This window comes from Zosterops lateralis (genome assembly GCF_965231275.1).
Source record: "Zosterops lateralis genome assembly, contig: SUPER_6_unloc_1, whole genome shotgun sequence".
Taxonomy (NCBI): Eukaryota; Metazoa; Chordata; class Aves; order Passeriformes; family Zosteropidae; genus Zosterops; species Zosterops lateralis.
Window position 1 is genome coordinate 2,748,697 of NW_028154616.1, and position 22,877 is coordinate 2,771,573.

Sequence of the window (22,877 nt, forward strand, 5' to 3'; positions counted from 1 at the left end):
TGCTGCCGGGACGAAGCCGCGCCGGGCAGGAGGAGCTGGGGCAGTGTCCGGGCGGTCGCTGCCCTTAGTGCCCGGCCCCGCCCGGGGCGTGGGCGCTGCGGCTCCGCCCCCGCGGGCTCCAAGCGCCGCGGGCGCGCCCGGCCCGGCAGATGCGCGGAGCTGGCGCTCGCCATGGCCACGGTGCGGGAGAAGGCGGCGGCTCTGAGCCTCAGCACAGTCTGCAGCCCTGCCGCCAGGCCACCGGGTACGGCCGGGCACCGGCACCGGGGGCGGCGGGCTGTGGGACGGGGGGTGAGAGCGGGAACGGGAGGAGCGGGCTGCTCTCAGCCCGGGAGCGGCGGGATGGACGGGACGGCGCTTCCCGCCGTGGGATGCGGGTCCCCTCCAGCGGCGGCTGCGCTCTGCGCTTTTCCCGGCTGTGGGAAGTTCAAAAATTGGCCGCGCTCCGGGAGCCGCTTCCGCCCGGGGTTCCCGTCCCGGCTGCGCTCCCGTTCCCCCGGCAGGAGTGGGAGCTTCGGGCCAGGCGGCAGCGCCGGGCTCCGCGGGCTCTGCCCTGCCCTGCCGTGCTGTACTTGCCCTGCCCTGCCCGCGGAGCTGTGGGTGCTAGGGGGGCTTGGGCAGCTCCGTGTCCCCAGAGCGGGTTAAGAGCGGGTGCCTCGGTAGCGCGGCGTACGCGATGTAAGGGTGCTCCCCGGGAACTGGTTTTGCCTTTTTTCTTTCGCTGCCTTGAGCACCTGAACTTTGAGGAAACTTGCCTTGGTGCCATGCGTCCCTCAGAAAAGATCTGAAGGCTCTTTGCATGTAAGGAAGGCTCTGTGCGGGATAGAGCCGTGGGTAGTAGTTAAAGCATTGTAGGTCATACCTGTTGGTATTTATTCTACCGACAGAAACCAGCGTTGTTGTATGTTGGGTGGTGTTGGGGGCTCTTTGCTCCCAAAGAACATAGCTGGCTATTGGAATGTAGGGCTGGAAGAGAATTCTGTGTTTGTTCTGCCTGCCTGAAGTTTTCCTCAGGTTAAAGTATTAACGGTTATGTATGTGCTTTGTCTGTCTTGTACTTTTAAAGCTTTGGAAAGTGGAAGTTTTGGGAGATTTCTACCTTGGCTGGTTAAATGCTGTATATTAAAGAGCTGCTTTGTTTTTCTTTGTTTTGTTTTTTCCCTGACGTGAATCTTTTCAGAAAGATAACTGTCGCTGACTTTCTGAAACGTTGGTGTGTTCAAATGGTATTGTGCTCCTTGCTTTCTCTCCCTCTTCTCAGTCTTCACTGCCCCTCTACCATTCCTTTCCCCCTTGTTTATTTGCCGATTTCTGTAGCTGGGGATCAGCTGAAAACTGGTGCCTCAAACTGGAATACAATTCTCTGACTAAAGCCACTTCAGACTAAACAGAGCAGAAAAAAAACCCTCCTGCATCTCTGTGGAAAACACTCATGGTAATATGTTCCAGAAGGAGTTGCATGTTGTTGTTTTTTTCAAACACTGCATTGCACTGTTAATTCATTTGGTTTGAGGTCTGTCACAATCCCAGCTGGCTTTCTGCAGGATTGCTGCCAACTCCTCCTTCCATATTTTGTCCTTCAGCTCTTGATTTCTCTCTTCTTCCCCTGCTTTCACTCTTAGTAAATTATTAATCTGACTTACTGAAAAACATATTTTAGTTCTAACCTCGCAGGCGGCTGCAGCTCTCCCCAGTTAGGTGCCACCTGCAAACTTTGTGTGTTTTTAAGTCCTTGTGGAGGCTGAGTGTTGCCTCAGGTCAAACTGCTGGCGTTTTAGTCTAATCAGACTGGTGAATGAGTAATAGTTCACTGGTTTCACTGGGGGAGGGAAGACAGACTGGCTCAAGGAAGTGGCGTTGGGTGCACTGAGCTGTTGCTTCCACTGGAGCTGAGGTGGCAAAGGGCTGTCTGGTGTGTAAGTGTGGAGTGAGGGGCATCTCGAGAGAACTCATGGTCTTGTTAGTGGTGTGCTAAGCACTGATGTTAGGTAGCTCCTGTGTATGCACAGTTCTGTGGCAAACAGGGTTCTGTCTCTTCAACCTGCCTTCCCTCTTCCCTGTCCAGCTGTGCTGCTCTGTTAGTGTTAGTGGAGGAACCGGGTGTTAACAGCTGGTTTGTGGTTGTGGGACCTCTGTGCTCAGCAGTGGTTCTGCAGGGGTAACCATTCAGTGACCAAGGGACACACAAAAGGGCAAAGTGAGAGGCTGAGAAAAGAGGAACTCCTGGTTGCAAAGCTTTAGGCTGGTGTGGTGAGAGGAACCACCAGAGAGAGGGAGACGGTGGCACAGAGCAGACAGACTTGCTGAGGAAGTAACCAAGTGTTAATGCCTGCACAACCCAAGCCAAAGTGGAAGTCTCAGAGATTTTCAAACCCTTACAAGGTTGATGAGAGCTAGAAGGCAGCAAGGGGGCAGTTCTCTGTGCCTGCAGCATGAATTCAGCCTTTGTGTGTGTCCCCAGGCTTTAGCTTGGCACAGAAGCCGTTTGGAGCGACATTCGTCTGGAGCAGCATCATCAGCGCTCTTCAGGCTCAAGTGGAAGTGAAGAAGCGCCGGCAGAACCTGAAGTGTCACCATGACTGTTTCATTGGCTCGGATGCCGTGGATGTTGTCTTTGCCCACCTCCTGCAGAACAAGTATTTCGGGGACGTGGATATCTCCCGGGCTAAGGTGGTGCGCGTGTGCCAGGCGCTGATGGATTGCAAAGTGTTCGAGGCTGTCTCCACCAGGGTCTTTGGGAAAGACAAACGCTCCGTGTTTGAGGACAGCAGCAGCAGCCTCTATAGATTCACGAGTGCCTCCAACCAGCCAGAGCTGGAGAAAGATCACCTGCAGTCTACCCCACAGAGGTTAGTACGTGGAGGTGAAGAGATGAAGTTGTTTTACAAGAGGAAGATAGTACGTGTTCTGGGGGAGAGAAAAGAAAACTCATACTTTACAGGGTAAAAATAGACACTGCATAGATGTTTGTGGGTGGAAGACAGGTAGGAAAGAGCAATTTGAAGAGAGTAAATCACTCAGCCTACATGGTTCCTTGTTTTCTCTTGTCTGTTATCACGTTGCCTTGGGGGAGGGAGGTGAGAGGGTAGAAATTAAGTGCATTTACATACTCATCTAAATCAATATAACCAACTGCAATTCAGGTGCATCAAACAAGCTAAAGCAACAAGGCAGTCTTTAGTCACTGCACATCTAGCTCTGGCATAAACCAGTAATCCGTGCAACTTCTAAGGAAAAATTGTTTTCTCCTTTCATCATCTTCACTTCACTATACTTCCAATTTAGCTCTTTTTTTAGCTGTTTCTTTATCCATGTATGACTTGTTCCCAGGCAGGGTAGCAGGCTCTTCTCCTGTTATGCTATTGCACTCCATCCTAGGACCATAGGGAAGTGCAATGGTGAAGTTTTGTTTCCCTGTCCTCTTAGGAGTGGGTAGAGAAAACCCTGGTACTGACTAAACCTGCACAAAGCAGAACATGTAGGTGCCCCTTTGCCAAATAACTTCCCTTAAACAGTTCTTGTTCAGTGTTCATCTCTTCACCTACTCTGACATACTCTTACAAGAAACTACATGGATGTATTTAATGGGGTAGCTTTAGCAATGTGCACTTTTGAAAACTGTAAATAGTATTGACCCAAAATGGAAATGCCTTATTCGATTGACATGTTTGTGTGGGTAGCAAATGTGAACTTGAGTGCATCAACCGTGATGAAAAAAGTGGGGGAACAGTGATTAAAAATATTTCTTTTGCCCTGCTTCCCCCCTCTCTCCCACTAGCTCCCGTTCTGTCCTAAAGCACTGTCCCAAGTCTTTATTTAAAAAGATAATTCATGAGAAATTAAAGCCACTTTAATTATGTGTGGTATTTAAAAATATTTTCATCACGAGAGCTGTTGAAGTAAGACTTAGAATATAATGAACAAACAGTCATTAAACAAGAATATTCCTGTTTTATTAGTGTAGAATGAAGGTGTTTTTCTTCTCGGCAGGGCACAGATCCATCAGGTTACATTTCTCCATTTAGTGAAAGGAACAGATACAGATACATGCAGCTTGTCACATCTCTGTCAAAGATAATGGACATCAAAAAGATTTTGCAGTGCTCTAAAACGAAGAAGCTGTGGGAATTGAAATCATACAGCTACGCTCAGAGGAACAGTAATTTTGTGGCTGGAGTGGTTCTGTTACATACAAATAATTTTTGAAGGTATCATACATTCTCCTGGATAACTTGGACAGAGGAAGTGTCAGGCAGGGGAGACAAGGGGGAAGATATAAATATCTACACAGGAGAAAATTTTTGCTCTTGGGACAGTTACCCATATCTGTATGTTGCATTATATGTTTGGTTATCCATATATATGATTATAGATATATATATAAACTGTTTTTAATCTCAGATATGAAAAGAGCACGTTGTTCCACTCTCCTCCATTCAAAGCAGAAAGCTTGGAGGATCTTTGGGAAAACCTAAGCCTAAGACCTGCAAGCAGTCCTCAAGTAAACATCTCAGATAGCTTATCCCACCGAGGTAAGCCAATAATGTCACAGTCATTTGTCTGTGGGAGGAGGAAGGTACATCTGTAGCACTGGGAAGACTTGTGCCCCTCAGGTTGGGTAGGGAGGCAAACTGACACTCACAGTATTTTGGTTTGAACACTAGGTGGTGGAAAGGCAAATTGTATTTGTTGCAGGCTTGCCTTTTGCCTTTTTATTTCATCAGACAAGAGGCACTATCTCTTGATTGAAATAAAATCAATTGGCTTTTGTGGAGGAGAATACCCAATGTATAGAGCTTGATTTGAGTTAGAAATATTCATAATATTCAGTTACCTGCACTACTTGTGTGGTTGCTTTAGTTAAGGCAAATAGTCTGCAGTTAGCTAGAAATGAATTGTGTATCATCCAGCACTCCTTCAGTCCTGTGTGAAACTATTTTTGACAATTCATGGCTTGTCTTTCAGACCAAACTATGATCTAATGTTTTTTCCTTTGGTTAAAAGTGCTAATGCATCCTGGAAACTGTGGTTTCATCATAGGGAAATATGCAAGGAAGCTGTGATAAGGAGCTTTTTCTCATCCCTTATCTAGAATGAAGATTGTTTGCAAATTAGAACACAAAAAGTGTAAGGCATTTCAGGCTTTCCCGAAAAGCAGTTGTCCCACGCTTGTAGTTAACTAAATAAATGGGTAATTCTTGCCTTTTGTGGTGATAAAAGGCACTACAAGCTTGGTAAGACCCCATGCTTTGCTCCTGCAAGTCTCTGTTTTGGTAAAATCAATCTGTTAGGTTAGGCCTGATGGGAGGAAGGGGAGTTATCTTCCTTGTGATCAGTTTTTTGCACATGCTAAGACTCCATGTGCTTTGTGTACCCACCCTTCCCAGTTATTAATGAAGTGTGGCAAGAACAAACAATCGCTCGCCTGCTGCAGCTGGTCGACCTCCCTCTCCTGGAGTCTCTGCTTGAGCACCAGGAGATCAGACCTCAGCTCCCACAGCCCAGGAAGGCACCTGGATATGTCATCACAAGTAACTACCTGGACAGAGAGATCCTCAAGGCTTTCAGTGACTCGCAGTGAGTAACCATTGCTGTCCTCTGCAGCTTTGAAAAACTCTCTGCTCTCAGGGGAATGGAAAGCACAGTTGGTCTTGGGGTAGAAATGTAGCAGTTGCAGAAAGGATGTGAGCAGGCACATTTTCACTGTTGGGCTTGACTGGAATAACTGGTAAATAACACTTGCTTAGTGAGAATGTCTGAATACTGAGATGGTTTTTGAATGCACTGACAGTAGTTGATGGGAATTGGAGGGGGAATTCTTTGCTGCTTCTTTGAGGGAAGAACAGAGGTCTTATAATCATCATGAAAGTTTTTCCTAGCAACATCACTTGTGAGGAACTCATTTAGTTCCTCCTACTGTATTAAAAGAGGTAAGAATGCTGAGCTTGAAACTGTGCATAGAGTTAAAAACATTCTCTGAAAAACTTGTGCCAGTCTGAATCAGATCAAGGTTCATGTTTCTGTTTATCGAGTAATAATTATGTTCTTATCTAACAGCAGAGGACATGATTGACTTTGGATTTTACTGCTTGAGACTGTTTACTTGTGAGTTACTAATTTTTCATCTTGATTAAATACATAACAAGAGGCTTAGGACTGTGATCTGCCCGAGTGTGTCAGGTGAAGTGTCTTGTGTGTGAATTTCTGATGTCTTTAAGTGCCTACACACGCAGTTTTCACTGTGATAAAGGAACCAGCCTACCTGCTCCCTGTGGAAAGCACTGCAGCCGCCCTGAAGGACATCTGCAATTAAAGCTCCAAACCCCTCTGTCTTCCAGGACAGATGAGTGGCTCTCTGCAGCAATTGATTGTCTGGAGTATCTTCCCGATCATATGGTGGTGTATATTAGCAGGAACCTGCCTGATCACCCAGACAAAGCAGATGCCTGGAAACTGCTGCTGTTTGAGAACATTGGGAGATACTACAGCCAAAAAAAGGAGCCCCTCTTAAGCCATGCATCTGAAATTCATTTAGGAATTGCAGAACTATTAGGTAAGTAAAACAGAGCTGTGTTCCAATGCTTATGTGAGGTATGTACTGAGAAACTGAGTATTTACCACAGGAGCCAAGATTAAAAGCTGACTTTTTTTTTTTTTTTTTTTTTTTTTTTTTTTTTTTTTTTTTTTTTTGTGTGTGTGTGTTTTTTTTTGTTGGTTCTCTGTTTTGTTTTGGTTTTTGTTTTGAGGGTTTTATGTGTGGTTGGGTTTTTTTTAAATTTCTAGTCTTAAAGACTGTTCTTTGACCTTTTGGTTCTTACTGTAGGCAGTTCTGTAATTGTTGTCCAGGTCTGTGTAGAATGGGTGTGAAATCAGAGTACTGTTATTTGGTACCAGCTGGTGCCCATGGGAAATGAAATATAAATACAGCCTAATAGTAAATATTTAGTCTGTAAGAGCTAAACTGAAAGCTGTTTGGATGCTTGGTAACCCACTGACAGCTTTTAATTTTTTGCACAGAAATGTTTCTTAATTTTTGTTTGGACAGCATTTTAGAAAGATTTTGATGTTTTAGTTCTCAACATTTTATCCCAGATCTCCTTATTTTTCCTAAGTTCTCTGCCTTTATTCTTCTTGTTCCATGCTAACTGGAATACTTTGCATTTATATCCCGTTCTTCCTCTCTACATGATAAAAGATATTAGTACAGCCTACTTCATTTAAACAATTCACAGACCTAAAATGGCTATTCTCCATAGTAAGGCAAATTGAAACTTAGCACTAAGTTCTACAAAGTAATTTGCAATTAATTAATCAATCCAACTAGCCCATGTATCTCGGACATACTCCTCAGTTTTTGTGAGATCTTTATTACCACAAGCAGAAGCCGTTCTTTTTTTTTTTTAATAGAACCATTTTCCTTTTTCAGTATTTCACATCACCTTTAAGATGGCTGAACTGTAATTGAACTTAATTACAAGGGAGCTCTAATGCCAGGCTGAAGGCCAGGGTGTGGGATGTTGTCAGAGTCTGCAGGCAGCTCTCCTCAGCCTAGGAGAAGTTTTTGTGAGAATGAATTGCTGTGTTTGGCTAGTTCTGTTCAGAGAGAGCGGCATCTCTTCAGTGGCTAATTTAGGTGTTTTATGCTAACATTTGTTTAAATGAATATGGCAATAGATACCTTTCTCTCTCCCCAGTGAATGGGAAGATGGAGCAATCTTTAGAAGCTGTTCAGCTCTATTTGAAGCTCCTGGACAGCCAAGTCAGGGAGGAGTTCAGGAGACTGCTGTACTTCATGGCTGTCGCGGCATATCACTCTGAGCTGAAGCTACAGAAGGAGGTAAATCTGCTTTCTTAACAGTTGTTTTACTCTTCCTGAAATCCAGAGGTCCCAGGTACTGGTCAGAAAACACCTTTGTAGTTTAAATTTGTGACTACAGGAAAAGCAATGTCTCAGAAGAACAAATGCCTTTCTTAATGGGAGAGAGTAACTCTCCTCTTTTGGTCATTATTTATTTCCCTTTGTTCTTTAGAGTGACAACAGGATGGTTGTGAAAAGGACGTTCTCTAAAGCTATTATCAACAATAAAAACTTATCCAGAGGGAAAACTGACCTCCTGATCTTGTTCCTTGTGGACAACCAGAGAGACGTGTTAAAGGTAGGAGCTAGAAAATGGCCGGGTTTTGTTTATCTGCTATGCTCATGGAGAACTGCCTTCTCTGAGCTGCTGTTGTATTGTTCCAGATCCCAGGGGCACTGCACAAAATGGTCAGCAATAAACTGCTGGCTCTGCAGAAAGGCCAGGATCCCAGCAAGATAACAGGTAACACTTCACACTGAACTTTGTAATCTTGTCATACCCCCAAATGAGAAATGGGTGATGCAAAAAAGTTTGCTATAACAGTGACTGATTTGATCTAAAAGAGGGTGGGTGGAGTGTGGTGATAATGCTCTGAGTGTCTCACGTTTCCTTTCAGGTTATACCTTTTGCCAAAAACTTGATGAAAGAGAGTATCGCTCCAACACAGAGAAGACCACAAAAGATGAGCTGTTATCTCTATTGAAAGCTATTGATGAAGATTCAAAGCTCTCTGACAAAGAGAGAAAGAGGCTGCTAGAACAGTTTCATAGTAGTAATCCAAGTATTTTTATGCAGTATTTTGGAGACAGAGTTACTAATATGTGTGTGTGAGACTTTAACTATTGATTACTTTGTATACCCCAGCAGTGAAAACACTAATATATTTGTAAATCTTTTATATTAATGTATCTGCCTAATAAAATTATTTTGTGGAAATGGATGGGATTTATGCAATTATTACCAAAGCCAACAACAGTACCTGAGTTTACTCTGTATTTATAGTTTAGCTTTTCTCGTTCCTAACTGCTATAGGACCAAAACAATCTTTTCCTCCCCAAAAGTCAAGTCTGTTGACTCTCTTTATTCAAGTACCAAAAATCACTGTGATGAGGGACACCATGAATGAAATCTCTGCCCCCTTTTGCCCTAGCACTGAATTTTATGCTGGACGCTTTTTTTCCCCCCTAATTTGCCTTGGATTGATTATGTGACTATCACATAACATTGATCTTTGACTTGCTGTGTGCTGGAGAGAGCTGTAAAACACGTTCTGCTTGATATTGCACAGCTTTTTTTCAGGCTTCCCAGCTAACCAACCTCTGTGTGTGACAAATTACTAGGCTGTTTTAAGCTCAAGTGGCACCATATTGAGGAATTGGCTTTCCTGGGGTGGTAGAGTCAGTCTGGATTTCTAAGTCAGTCTGGCTTTGGTTGCCACAGGATGTGCTGTTTGTGGCTAGTTATCTTCATCCCTGCAGTGTTTTACTCTGTCTGTAACTCTTGCTGATGGCACCAGCTGTAATTAGAAAAGTGCTGGAGCCAATAATAAGCCTTTGGCTTTTCTTGTGGCATTTCTTATCCATGTCTGGCATACAGTGGAAAGCCCAAGATTTGCCATACAGGCAACTGTAATCATATATATATATAAAATGATCAGACATCTAATTTTGGTTCACATGGAGTTATCTTTGGAATGATACCACCAAAACTTCATTACAGCCCTGCTGAAAATAAACCCAAAACAACCTGATCTTGTTCCATTTAAAGCGTTGAGCTCTGTCTTTTCATTTAGGCATAAAAGTTAATTTAATTATGACAACAATAAAGTTGTAATAGCTGTTATGGTCACATGTGGTGAGCTGTTCTTAAAAAAACACAACCCTGTATCAGACTCTCATGTCTCACCAACCACCACTTCAGTGAATCCTGGTGTCTGCTGCCCGGGCCAGAGTCTTTCTCTGAAATGGAGCTGGAGGACTTGCTGTGCAACGGGACAATGCTTTACTGTCTCCTCGTGGGGGCTGGAAAGCAAAAATGTAAAAAGCTTCTTCTAGTTAATTAGAAAGGACTTCTAAAACCATTCAGTTCCTGAAAACTATCAAGGAAGTATAAGCCCTTATAGCAGTATATAACTCTTAATTTTAACTGAAAGGTTTATAAATGCACTTCTCAGAAAAACTGGCTAAGCTCATACTTTAAAATGTGGGGGTGGAAATCCTAAAGCGGTAGTGGTGTTGGATTGGTCGGCTCTTCAGCAGAAGTGTTTTCCCTTTCTACCTCCTGCCTGCTGTGACATCCCGGTTAAGAGGGTGAGATTCCTATCTTGGAAATGCAGTGCTGCCTGTGGGCACGGCCCGCCGCAGTGACAGTCCCCAATTCCGGATCCCCTGTGAGTCACCGGGCTGGCTTCAGTGCCCGCTGTGCAGCAGCCTGGGGCACCCAGAGGTGGGCACAGGGCAGGGTCAGCACACTCCTTCCTCTTTTTAGGTGATCCTCTCAGATTCCTCTCTGCAGGAACAGGCGGCCACACCGGGACCTGTATAAGGCGCCTAAGGGCGGCAAGGACAATCCAGGACAATGTTCCCTGGCTGCTCCTGGGGGCGGTTAATCTGAATCAGTGCTGTGTGCTGGGGTATCTATCCATCCATCGGCGTCCGGGCTGGGGCCGCGGAGGCTTTGCTTGAGGTGGGACCCGCTCCTGGCCCGGTGCAGCGGGGCGGGCCCGGAGTGCCCCAGGGCCGTCCGTACCCAGGGTGCGGGACCAGCGCCGCCTCCGCCGCCTCGCCGCGGGCACAGCCCGAGCACAACCCTGGTACAGCCGGGGGCAGAGCTGAGGGCAAGGCTGGGAGCCGGCGAGGCCTCGCCCCGCCCCGGAGCCGCCGTGGCCCGCCCTGCGCTGGGGCTGCGGCGCCGGCCCAGCCCCGCTCGGCGGCCGCAGGAGGGGCCGGGCCCGTCCGAGCCGGCGGCCGCGGCGGCTGCTCCGAGGGCGGTAAGGCGGGCGGGGTGGCCCGGCCGGGGGCGGCCCGGGACTGGAGGGCGGCGGCGGGGCCGGGGGCGACGGGCAGGGCAGGGCCGAGCGGACGCCGCGGCGCCTCCGGGCCCCAACGGGCTCAGCGCTGCATCCCCGCCGCTGCCCGCTCGGCCCAGCGGCCCCGGGGCTCGTTCTCCCCCTTTAGCTCGCCGATGAGCCCTGGGGCTGGCGAGCCTTGCGAGAGGAAAGCGCGGCCGGAGCGATGGCGGGGCGGTGGGGATGGGGACGGTGCGCTGAGGGCTGCCGGCGGGGATAGACCTGGTAGGGCCTCACACAGAACGGAGAGGAAACAGCGGAATTGCACAGCATCCCTTCTACTTTGGGAAGGGAAACGGGGGCCAGGCTGTGGCTTTCCTGCCAGCAGGATTCCAGGGCGAAATGTGGCGGGTGAGCAGAAGGAAGAGCAGAGTTCAGCCCCGGAGGTCAGGGCAGCGCTCAGGAGCCGCCTCACACCGCGGGACAGCGCCGGGCGCAAGGAGCTGCTCCTCCCTCCTTGCGTGCGCTTCGCAGTGGAGTTTATTTGGTGCTGCTGCACGTCATGTGTAATGAAAAGAAGCCGTGGAAATGTTTTGTTTAAGTTTTATTTCGTTGCCCTTTTCTCTTGCGTTTCTGCTGTCATTAAAAATAAATGCAGGGAAAGTGCCAAGAAGTAGCCTTTGCTCTCTTAAGAGTCAGAATTGTTTCTGTCAAAGGAGGGGATGATGATCATGCTTCTGGAAGAGGTATTGTCAAGCTTGTTTACCCAGTGGAAAGAGGATATGTTCTGGATGTGTTGGGGCAATAATAGCAGTAATCCACCTGAAAAGAGCAGGCTATTGCAAGCTAAACAGCTATACCAACAAGTGTGCTTGTTTACCTCATCTGCTGAACAGTCATTTGGTGGAATGGCCCATACCTGCCCTCCACAGCTGAAATAGGATTTTTCTATAACAAATGGTCATTAAAATGAAACTCGGGCTGGGTTTGAGGCTGTAGCTCTTGAACTGCTATTTTATGGAAAGCAACACTTTTAGGGTGTACTCTGCATGGCAGGAATGGTGTCCTGCTGGGCAGAACAGGTAGGAACCATCAGAGGATGATGATCTTGTCCCTGTCACTTCTCTTCTGTGAGTCCTCAAGCAGCTGAACTCAAACCCCAGTTTCCCCCCTGTAAGTGAGGTTTATTGTATTTCTCTGCTTTTCTCAGGGTAGTGAGGATGAAGTGCAGTGAGAGATGGAAGGCACTAGGAAGTGTTGTGTTCATTAAAGACCTAGGTGGGGCTTGGTTGAGTCATCCTTGTGGTTCAGCTTTGATTTAGGAGGATGCTTCATGGCAGAGAATGGGTGGGAAGAACAGCCATCTAGTCTGGAATGAATGTGGAAGCCTTTATGATAATGCTTTTATCCCAGCCAAATTTTACAACAGGTTCATCTCTCTCTTTAACCAGTCCTATTTTATATTTTGTATTGCAATGGTTGCTATGCCCTTCTCTGTGAGCAGAGCTCCTCATCCTCCATCTAGAGCTGGAGTGAGTCTCACAGCACCTGTACTGGTGCCTGTGTGCCAAGGGAGTCCCCTGTGTCATTTATCCCAAGATTTTCCTGCTGTTTTCCCTTCTAAAATAGAAATGACACAGTGCTGTGGGGAAGTGCTGCATGCTGTTGTCTCTCATGCATCAAGCAAGATGATGATCCTGAGTCATTGCTGTGGAGCAGAGCTGTTCCTTACAGGCCCTGAGAATTCCAGCTGTCCTGAGGAACCACACTGAGCAATCAATTCAAGCACTGGTGGGAGCAGGGTTAGTTATTACTGCTGTTGAATGAAAATCAATCTCAGTGCTGCATTTTGTATTTCTACACTGTTGCTTGCTTCTGCTGCTTCCTCTTCAGTGTAGTTTTTGATGCTGTGTTTTCTCTCAGCCTCTGGAAAGTGTCTCTTTTCTTGAGAACTTGGTTTATTTCAAAATGGGAAAGTGGGGATGGTGGGATCCTAGGGGGAAAAGGAAGTTGTTGTTTTTCCAGGAGCACTGTTTCAGTCTGAAAGCAGACTCTTCCTGACTCCCACTTCACAGAACATCCAAGTTATTTAATTTAGAGACATCATATGCTTCTCAGAGAGATTTTTGTAAAATTAAAGCCTGAGCAGCAACTTCCTGCGTGATGGTTTTCAATGGTTGATGTAGAAATTACATTCTTTATAGAGAAATCTGAGAATGAAATAAGTGAAGATAAGGAACAGTGAGACTTGATTTTCTACTGGTAATTTTTTCAGTGTAACTTCGAGTACACTGCAGGTATCTGAAATATGTTGTGTAAATATCCTGTAATATATAATGTCTAATAAACCAGGATTTTAATTACTATAACTGTTCTTTTCTGTCTTAATTTAAAAACCAAATCAACCGTTGTTATTTTATGCATAAATCAGGACTCTTGAATGTAATGAAAATATGGGAATAGAATTTTATATTCATTTTTCTCTAGTTCTTTTGCTGCTTCTTAATGCTTTTGGATGGCTCAGATGGAGGTTTTTAAGCTGTGAGCAGTTGGGGTACATCATAGTTCAGGAATATGTTATGTTCAGGGAGATTTAGTGCTGTGTAGTAAGGAAGTGTTGTCTCATAATCTTTTGTAAAACCTGTTTGGAATATTGTTCTGAAGGTCTTTTTCATCATTCTCTTAAAAGCAGTGCTGGGAAAGAAAACAATATTTTTTTCTCTCATCTGTATCGTTATGGCAAAGGAACAGTTTGAGATTTTTGAGAACTGGCTAGGACTGGAGATTAAATAAATGGTAGCTGTGTTGAAAGCATCCCTTTTTGTGGAAGATGGGAAGTGAGTCACTGAGTCCAGGTCCCCTGCCATTATGAGGATGACATCATAGAACTCCTCAGAAGAATTCTTTCATTCTTAATTTTTTTTCTTAATCAAGAGGATTCCTGGTCATGTTTATCCACTCAGCCGTGTCAGAAAATGCTTATTCATTCCCTTTTCCATATTTTTTCTTTTTGTAAAGAACCAACTGAAAATGTCTCAAAATCCTGACAAGCTAAATTCAAGTAAAGAGAAGTTGGAGGATGATCAGGAGGAGAATTTGGACAACTTGGATCAGTCTGTCCGAAAAAGAATACGACAGAGTGCTCCAGGATCGCACAGAGATGATACACCAAAGTGTAAGCAAAACTGCTTTATGAAATACAGTAAAAAAATAGTCAGTTCTGTAATTGTTGTTGGAGGCAGTCCTGGTGTTTTATAGCGTTCTGTACAAGTTTGACTGTCTTGCAAGTTAAATACAGTGTGACTCTTGATGATGTGCCTTGAAACTGTAACACTTTTCTCCCCCTTCTCTTTTTATTTTCCTAACTGTATACAGAGTGTATACATTTTCTTAATTGTGCACAATGACCACGTTGCTCTGAGCCACATATATCCTAAATATCCTGGTGTGTTTGTTCTCTTGGGATGTATAAACACCACCCCAGTGTGTTCCAGCTGTCTGTGCTGTTTGCCTTATCAGCTGAACCTTCTGCGTTGCTTCAGCCCCTGTTCCTCCTGCAGGGCAGAAGTGGCTGTTATCAACAAAGGGATGTCCTGTCAGCCCCCTCACAAGATAGATGCAAAGTTTTATATTTAATCCTAATACAACTTCCATGTAAGCAGGACTGCCTATTTTCCCTAAGGCATATTTTTCTTTGCCATTCTGCTTTTAACATGAAGGTCTGGATGCAATGTGGGAGCCAATATTTCTGGAAAATCTGTAGATAAACCCAAGGGGAAGTTGTCTGGCTCCAGGGATTCAATTTAAAGGAAGCAGAAGTGCTCAGGGTTTTAAATTTCTGTAGGGAGTGGCTCAGCAGTAACACTTGGTTTGTTGAGTTCTTTTTATTTTTTAATTGTGTTTGTTATGACTTGAGGTTTAGGGTTGTGTTTAGTGTGGTGGTACTCAGAGGAGATGTTCTGAGGGAGTTTCCGTTCCTCAGCCTTGCTGGTTGCCTGGTAGGAAATGGGAGGTTTGTGTGGAGAGAGGCTGTGAGCATGTGGAATAACAAGCACAGCACAGTCTGGCACTGCAGTGTCCCACAGAGAGGTGGTTTGGTCTCAAACCCTTCCCTCGTGGAAGGGAGCAGGTGTGAGAATGGAGTGATGATATTTGGGAGCATTTCTTTGGCCAGTGGAGGAATTTTGGCTCTCAGTGCCCCCACTGCTGGAGGGAAGTCCCCTGGCACTTGGATGCCAAGAGTTGAGGAGCACTGTGGACTTTGCTGTCTGCTGGTTCTATTCGGAATATCAATCCTCGCTCTGTTCCCCGTCACTGGGCAAGGTTAAACTCCAGCAGAAGGAAATAAGGATTTAGGAGAGCTGCATGAAAAGAGCAAGATATTAATGAAAAACAAGCACATTGGAACCCAACTGTAGAGACTCAGAAGAGCTCTGCATGACAGACAAGTGATGGACACTTACTTTTGAAAGACCTTTTCTATGTAACTACTTAAGTCCAATCAACATGGATTGTCAAATGAGATGCTCATAATAGTTTGTCTGAAACATTTCTCAGGGAGCCCAGCCTATGAGGATCCCTGTTTGGTTTCTTTCACTTTGGGATCAGAATGTTGCTCCTGTGCCTGTAGCTGAAGTGAGTGAGCTGCAGAATGGAGTGGATACATCAGAGCACCAACCCTTTCCCTAACCCAGGGCCCAGTCTGAGGCTGCTGGCCCGTCCTGCTCAGTCCCAAATGCCTGCCAGGGGAAGAGCTCTTAAGCAGCTCTGCTGCTGCTGTCCTGTGTTGTTTGGGTGATAGCCTCTGGGGGAAAAAAGGGGTTTGGAGGAGTGTCATTTGCATTGGAAGTAGTGAGAGTAATTAGCTACTGGTGTACTGCTGCTTAACAGTGATGGTGATTTTTTTGTTGACTGCTTTAATGATGAAATCACTTCCTTGAGAAATGTAAAACTGAAATGGCAATATCTGCACAATACTTGTGGAAGTAGTATGGTGAAAATGCTGCTATTTGTAATTATTTCTTCCTACAGCATGGAGAAAGATGCCAAGATGCTATTAAGTCATCCTATAGAAGTGTTGGTTTGTGTGGAGGGTTTTGTTTGGAGATGGTTTTTAAAAGAGCTTGATAGAAGCAATTGACATACTGAGCCCAGAATATCAACTGGGATCCACTCCTTGGTTTTTTTTGAAATTACTCCAAACCCGTGTCGTCCACCAGCGGAGAAAGGAAAGGGAGGAAAGGAGAAGAATCTTCAGCTGATGTGATGCTATCTTTTGACCCTGTGTACTGTCAATCAGGTGGAAAGGGTCCAAAAGGCTTTTTCTCTGCAGGCTTTTGCTGAGAGCTGTCTGACAGTGTAATTGATGTTGCAGCCAGCCCCTCTCGGCCTGTGTCAATAGAGGAGCTCATGGAGACAGCCAAGGGAGTCACCAACATGGCACTGGCACACGAGATTGTGGTCAATGGAGACTTCCAGATAAAGCCAGCTGAACTGCCAGAGCACAGGTAAGGTGGGTACCTAAGCAGGGACCCAAATAAAATTTTGTTTCGGTAGAACTGCAGAGCAGCTTGGGGGGATCAGGGGAAGGCTCTGGCTGGTGCCTGGGAGGAGACAGGAAAGAATATATGGAGAAGGTGGTGACTGTGCAGTTCTACTTCCCCAGATATGTGTGTGTGTGAAAGGTGAAGCTCTTGGATTAACTGGACATGAGTGGTGCCAATCCCAGAGTGCTGGAGTTCCTGTTATGTCCCCTTGTCCCAGGACTCTGAGGCTGCATCCTTCCCAGCACCCCAGTCTGGCTGCAGGTGTAGGTGGTGCTTTTAGCCATTTTTAAGCTTTCATTGCCTGTGGGAGTAAGGTGAAACTGATTATTTTAGCTTTTCCTCTCTATTTTTTTCAAGGATATTTTGAGAAGAGATTTCTGTGTTTTATTAGTTTAGTCCTTGCTCCTTTCAAGTTTGAAGCCTTTCCTTCTCTGTGTGAGTCTGCAGTAATTGTGTGCCCTGCTGGGAGGGGAGAAGGAGAGCAGAGGAAGCTTCACCTTCTGTTCCTCTCTCTCACACACAGTGAGGTGTGGCTGACAGCTTTATTTGGGAAGGAGGGTGCATATTTCATGGAAGGAACTTGGTTCCCACTGGGGCCAGTGTTGAAGTTACACCTGGTGTGAACAGGAACTGACAGTATTTTGAATTAGGAATTGGTACTGGAGCAGTGGAATTCATTTTTTTTTTTAATATAAACTGATCTGGGCCCTTATCTCAGAGTAGGTGCACTATTTATGTAGTCAAACAAAAGATTTTGTGACAGGGAAGTTACTTGATTTCTGTTAGGTTTACTAATGAATTTTGTGTAGTGGAATTGATTTTAGTCAGTGGAGCCTTTAAAAGGAACAGGAATACTGGTGTTTTGAATACAAAATGTAATTTTTGCCATTTTTGTTCTCTTCCAGTTATCTGGATGTAGCATGTGATAAATACTTTGAAGAATTTTAATTTGTAGCCACCTTTGCTCATGTGTATTAGGACGTAAGCCATTTCAAATTTGTGTCCAGTTTTTCTTGCTTTTCTGAGTAACTTTAAATGACAGATCTCTGTTAATCATAATATAGTTATTATTACAATCTATTCATATTATTACCTGCTGTGCTTCAGGAGCTGCAGGTTATCTTTGTAAGGTGGTGCAGAGACCAGTATCATTCTTTTTAACATGTTTATTCACAGCTTAGAGAAGAAAGTCAGAGATATTGTGCATAAAGCTTTCTGGGATTGTCTGGAAGCTCAGCTAAAGGAAGACCCCCCAACATATGATCATGCAATTAAGCTCTTGGGAGAAATTAAAGAGGTAAGGTGATGTGATATGAAAGAAAATGATTGAATTTGAGTAGCTGCACTGGTATGAATGAGCAAAAGTGGTTGGAGTTTGACTTTTTGTAAAAAATCCTCTTGTTCTTTTTCATTACTCTATCATTATGAACATATACAAGTTGTATAATCCTAGAGGAGAAATTTGAATATAAACCCAAATGCAAAACCATGTAAGGTGATTAACAGGTAAGCAATAGCAGTTCCATCATTCCAAGCTTCCTTCATGTTATGGCACTGGTATTAGTTATGGAATCAGTGAGATGCTCCAATGTTGGGCTGATAAAACCAAGCACAAGTGTGAAATATGAAGTATGATCTGTGCCACAGAGGACTCACCACTTAGTAACTTCAGTAACACACAGAGAGGAGAAACATTTGGAGTTGGTGAGTGACTGGTTAAAAAAAAAAAACAAAAAACCAAACAGATCAATTCAATGATTTAGTTGCTTAGATAAGAATCCCTAGTGGTGTTCAAGGCCAGATTGGATGGGGCATTAAGCAACCTGGTTTAGAGGGAGGTGACCCTGCCCGTGGCAGGGGTTTTGAACTGGGTGATCTTTAAGTTTTCTCCTGACCCAAACCATTCTCTGATTCTTTTATTCTGTAAGAGGTAGTTCAGTAACTGCTTTGATCCTTGTGGTCCTTGATATGGAGAACTAATGCACTGTTAAAAACTTTCCATTTCAGAGTCTTCTGTCTTTCTTGTTGCCTGGTCATACTAGACTGAGAAGCCAGATTGCAGAAGTTCTTGACCTGGATTTGATAAAACAGGAGGCAGAGAATGGGGCCCTTGACATTTCTAAGTTGGTCAAATTTGTTATTGGGATGATGGGGACTCTCTGCGCTCCTGCTCGAGATGAAGACATTAGGAAACTGAAAGATATTCATGAAATAGTTCCTCTTTTCAGGTACTGAAATGTGTTTATTACTCATAATCAGAGTCCCTTAATAATTTTAGAGGTGTATGGGGAGGAACTTGGAACTCCTAGAAAGAAAAGAGTGATAGGGAAAAGGATATAGCTGTGGCTGTGAAGGGGAGAAATACTCCAGGGGTCTTTTACAAGGACCATCTCTGATCTGGTGAGTTGGAGCATTTGTCTGGCTCCTGCATGTCACTGAAGGACATTTGCTTAAATGTCAAATGCAAATAAGCTTTAAGGTAGCAGATGAATAGTCAGTTTGTATCAGAATTGAATGTCAACAGCAGAAGGTGAAAAAAGCCCACAGGAGCTTAGGGGAAAAGCATTACTGGTTTCCAACCAGTTTGTCTTTTCCTCCCAGTTTGAGCTCTCCTTACCCCACTCCCTGTGTAATCCCTGTCAGTTCTAAAGGAGTGTGTGTTCCACATCTGGAGCATCCAGGCTTCTGCTTTGCCACCATGTTCTCACTGGAGCAGCTCCAGGTCTCAATAGTTGGGAGAAACTTCATTAACGTTGCTGTTTTCTAATTTGAAAAGCTTCCAGGAGTTCAGGAGTGACTTGGCAGAAATATTGCCAGCAGGAATTAGGTTGCTTTGAAATTAAGGTGTTTTTCTTTGGTGTTTGTTTGTTTGTTTTTTCTTTTTTGCCCCTTGGGTCAGGTTGTTCACTTCCCACTGAGGTTGGCTTTCCAGGCTGCCAACAGCCATGGCATGCAAAGCTTGGAAATCCAGATGTCTTTTCATATACAGTATTGCACATCCTGGGAGATAAAATCTATGGAGCTAGTGGAGTTAATTCCATGGAGGCTTTTTTACAGGAGAGCAGGATTTGTTTCCCACTTGGAAGAAGCACATGCATGCGTGTACATACTTGCTCCAGCTTTCTCTGTCTCATGCTCTGAAGTTGTTAAGCTGTTACTGTTTCCCATGCATGTTTTTGCTCTTTCCTTAGACAATCTGTAATAAATCTTGTAAACAGCACCTCTGAAACATCTGCAGCCTTGAATAACTTTTTCTGTTTGTTTGTTTAGAGCAATTTTCTCTGTATTAGACCTAATGAAAATGGATATGGCAAACTTCGCTGTCAGTAGTATTAGGCCAAAATTAATGCAGCAGTCTGCTGAATATGAAAGAAAGAAGTTTCAGGAGTTTCTTGAGAAACAGCCAAGTATGACTTTGTTCCTTTCTTTATTCCCCTCTGACCTCCCAGTAAAGTGCGTGTCTTTGCTTGTAGATCATGAAAAGAATTCAGATATTTTTATAAGTTCTAGAATTCATATGGTAAATGACAGCTTGTGCCCCAAAACTGTGGTTAGAAAAAATATGCCAGAACAATAGTTCTGCCCTTGATACATTCAGTTTAATTTCAATAGAGTGTAGGGCATGATTTCCCAGCATCATCTCACCTCTGATTTCCTGTAGCTGTGTGGTTTTGTTTTAGACGTTCTGCTTGATGCAATAAATGAGATGCATGTCATACCTGATATCTCATGGGCATTAGTCATAGTAACTAATGGGATTGTTTGGACATTGTTGGTGGAAAAACCTAACTTCAAAAAAGAATTTTCTTAACAAGATTTCTTCCCCCTGCTCTTCCAGATTCTTTAGACCTTGTCACAAAGTGGTTGCAAGAAGCAGCAGATGATCTTGCAAAGCTGGGACATGAAATGTTGCCTCTCCACTCTAGTGATGGTGCCACTGGTGGAGCTTCTGCCTTGTGCTTCACTGCTGTACAAAATCAGGCCTATCTGAAGCTCCTGAAGTGGGATCACACCAACAGGCCTTTTCCAGAAGTAGGTATTTAGCAGAAAAATTGGTTCTGTGCTTGTTCCACTCCTCTGTTCCCAGGACACAGCAGAAACTGTTTGGATCTGTAGCCTTGCCACAAGTCCAGCACTGAACCATTGATCTCTGACTGGGAGATCTGGCAGCTCTAAGCAGGTGCTCATCTTTCAGTGGGAAACCTGCTGAGCTGGAACAGAGGAGTCAGTGCTTCTCATTGTGCTCCTGGTGCTCTTCCCTGTGCCTTTGCATCCCAGTGTCCCTTCCCAGCCCTGCAGACTGACTCCATTCTGTGCTGGCTCCCTCCCTCCTTGCAGACAGTGCTCATGGACCAGACGCGCTTCCTGGAGCTGCAGCTGGAGCTGGAGCAGCTGCTGGTGGTGGGGACAGTGCTGCTGGTCACCTTCAGTGCAGCAGGGCCAGCCCTCAGCGACGTGCCCAGCTTCACTGAGAGCATCAAAACCATCGTCAAGGTGCTGCTGGCGGGGATGCACCTCCCGTGAGTACGGCACGGGGGCTCTGCTGGCACTTGGGACAGAATCAGCTGAAGCCTCTTTCTGCCTGGGGGCTGCAGGAAATGCAGAGGAGGTGATGAGGGCTTTCTATGAGCCCAGGCTGGCAGTTTCTCTCCAGCTTGCTCACACAGAGCTGTATTGTCTTGCTCTGCTCTTTCATCACTTGTACAAGCTGCTTTTTTCAGACCGTATTTTTCATGGTGCCAGACTGGCACAGAAGAGTGCCAGCAGCTGCCCCTGCTCAGAGTTTGGGCCAGGCTCCCCAAAAACCTGAGTGTGGCACAGTGAGCTGCCTGCAGACTCGGTGGTTACTCTGCCTATGGGTTTTGCTTCAGTCAGAGCTGTCCTCAGGCAGAAAGTCAGCTCTTATGTATATGGATTGTTCAGGCTTCAAGTCTTGAATGTTCTCCTCCTTCCTTGCTTTAGATCTCAGCTTTATTTTTCATGTGTATGTGATTGTATTAATCTTCATAATTGGCCTCATCTGCATTATGCTTTTCCCACTACATTTGATAAACAAGGCAACTCTGATTGAATGGTTCATTTTTAAAAAGTGGGAAAGCAGTGAGTAACTAATCCAGTTGTGCTGTACCTCGTGTTTCCCAGCTCCTTTAACCTGAAGGAGTCCCTGGCCACAGTGGGGGAGAAGGTGTGTGCTGAAGTGAACAGCTGCCTCTGCCGGCACGGCTTTACCCCGTTCTCAGCTGAGAGAGAGGCTGTGCTGAAGGGACAGATCCAGGCAGTGGCCAGCCCAGATAACTCCATCTGCAAGCTCATAGGTAGGTCTGGAGAGTGTTCTGTCTGTGGAACTGGGGCTGGGGGGTATGCAGGGCTCCTCTTCCCACCTTGTTTCCACCTTGTTTCCACCTTGTTTCCACCTTGTTTCCACCTTGTTTCCACCTTGTTTCCACCTTGTCCTTCCAAACACCCTCAGGCTTGTTGCATTTTACCTGAGGTTTCGCTGTTTCTAATTCACCATCTCTTTTGAAAACAAACCAAACCCTTTTTGTTTTTCCCAGATTCTCGAATTCAAAAGTTTCTGGAGAATTATCTTGCATCCAGTCACCAGAAATCATTGCCTGCCATTCCTGGAGGATTAGGCCCTATTCAGAGGGAGCTGGAGGAGGTTGCTGCCAAGTACATTCGTCTTGTCAACTACAACAGAATGGTTTTCAGCCCTTACTATGATGCTGTCCTTGGCAAAATACTGACTAAGGAGGGATCCCAAATTCTAGGGAAATCAGAAGAATCATAAAACCAGTCTGTGTGCTACCAATACAATATTGTCAGCTATTAAATAAAATTTGTCCCAATATTTGTCTAGGAAAACAGCTTTCCGTGTAAATACTGGTTCCTTTTAAGCCAGGAGTGGTGACTGGTGAGGGAAATACAGGAGATGCTAAAAGGGTTCTGAGGTAAAAGATGAGAGATGCATTTCTAATATAATTATACAATCATGGGAATTTTCTGGCTGCAATTTTTAGATTTTTGAGCTGATGATAGGTAGGGCAAGTTTAACAACGAAACTTTGTATTTAAGTGGCTCATTTTAGGGCATCTAACTCTTAATTTGCAGTGAACTTAGTTTAATTTGTCCAGAGCTGATTAGCAATTGTTCTTCCCAGAGAAGGGGTGATTTGGTTTTTAAAAAAATCTTACTTTAAAGAATTAAAGCTAAAATTCTAAAGAACTTTACCAGACAAAACACCAAGCCAAGCAGCACTTTACTGTAACATTATGCTGAGTATGGTAGGCTTACTAGTTTTTTCTGTATTTTACTGCATTTTTAATAGCATTTTTTTGCTGTTTACCTGCAGATGTTACAAAACATAATATATTTTTGTAGCAACTTTTCTGGTTATTGGGTAACTGTCCTCTGCTATGTACAGTACTCCCAGAGGTGGCAATCTTATAGATTGCAGCTGTATTT

General features: G+C 44.8%; 2 protein-coding genes across 4 annotated transcripts; both read left to right on the forward strand.

Annotated features, from left to right (window-relative positions):
• Nucleotides 1-136: 136 nt before the first annotated feature.
• DEPDC7 (DEP domain containing 7) lies at nucleotides 137-8,799 on the forward strand. Its single transcript, XM_083885339.1, has 9 exons — nucleotides 137-244; nucleotides 2,462-2,849; nucleotides 4,402-4,532; nucleotides 5,388-5,577; nucleotides 6,339-6,553; nucleotides 7,695-7,837; nucleotides 8,031-8,156; nucleotides 8,243-8,321; nucleotides 8,476-8,799. The coding sequence occupies exons 1-9, from the start codon at nucleotides 172-174 to the stop codon at nucleotides 8,688-8,690; spliced, it is 1,560 nt and encodes a 519-aa protein (XP_083741465.1). The 5' UTR covers nucleotides 137-171; the 3' UTR covers nucleotides 8,691-8,799.
• A 1,982-nt stretch (nucleotides 8,800-10,781) lies between these two features.
• TCP11L1 (t-complex 11 like 1) lies at nucleotides 10,782-22,800 on the forward strand. 3 transcript variants are annotated; one of them, XM_083885355.1, is made up of 10 exons: nucleotides 10,782-10,848; nucleotides 13,885-14,041; nucleotides 16,241-16,373; nucleotides 17,589-17,709; nucleotides 18,420-18,640; nucleotides 19,683-19,819; nucleotides 20,251-20,444; nucleotides 20,751-20,932; nucleotides 21,555-21,727; nucleotides 21,968-22,800. In XM_083885355.1, exons 2-10 carry the CDS (start codon nucleotides 13,897-13,899, stop codon nucleotides 22,201-22,203), a joined length of 1,542 nt encoding a protein of 513 aa, XP_083741481.1. In that variant the 5' UTR covers nucleotides 10,782-10,848; nucleotides 13,885-13,896; the 3' UTR covers nucleotides 22,204-22,800. The 3 variants fall into 3 exon arrangements, with proteins under 3 accessions (XP_083741481.1, XP_083741482.1, XP_083741483.1); XM_083885356.1 differs by lacking the exon at nucleotides 10,782-10,848 and adding an exon at nucleotides 12,537-12,668; XM_083885357.1 differs by lacking the exon at nucleotides 10,782-10,848 and having other exon boundaries at nucleotides 13,928-14,041; nucleotides 16,199-16,373.
• Nucleotides 22,801-22,877: the final 77 nt, after the last annotated feature.

Excerpts from the sequence above, each read along its gene's own strand:
- DEPDC7 (XM_083885339.1), top strand. The coding sequence starts at position 172 with ATGGCCACGGTGCGGGAGAAGGCGGCGGCTCTGAGCCTCAGCACAGTC. Across the intron at positions 245-2,461 it reads CCCTGCCGCCAGGCCACCGG|GCTTTAGCTTGGCACAGAAG; the intron begins GTACGGCCGGGC and ends GTGTGTCCCCAG. Across the intron at positions 4,533-5,387 it reads AGATAGCTTATCCCACCGAG|TTATTAATGAAGTGTGGCAA; the intron begins GTAAGCCAATAA and ends CACCCTTCCCAG.
- TCP11L1 (XM_083885355.1), top strand. The coding sequence starts at position 13,897 with ATGTCTCAAAATCCTGACAAGCTAAATTCAAGTAAAGAGAAGTTGGAG. Across the intron at positions 14,042-16,240 it reads CAGAGATGATACACCAAAGT|CCAGCCCCTCTCGGCCTGTG; the intron begins GTAAGCAAAACT and ends TTGATGTTGCAG. Across the intron at positions 18,641-19,682 it reads GAAATAGTTCCTCTTTTCAG|AGCAATTTTCTCTGTATTAG; the intron begins GTACTGAAATGT and ends TTGTTTGTTTAG.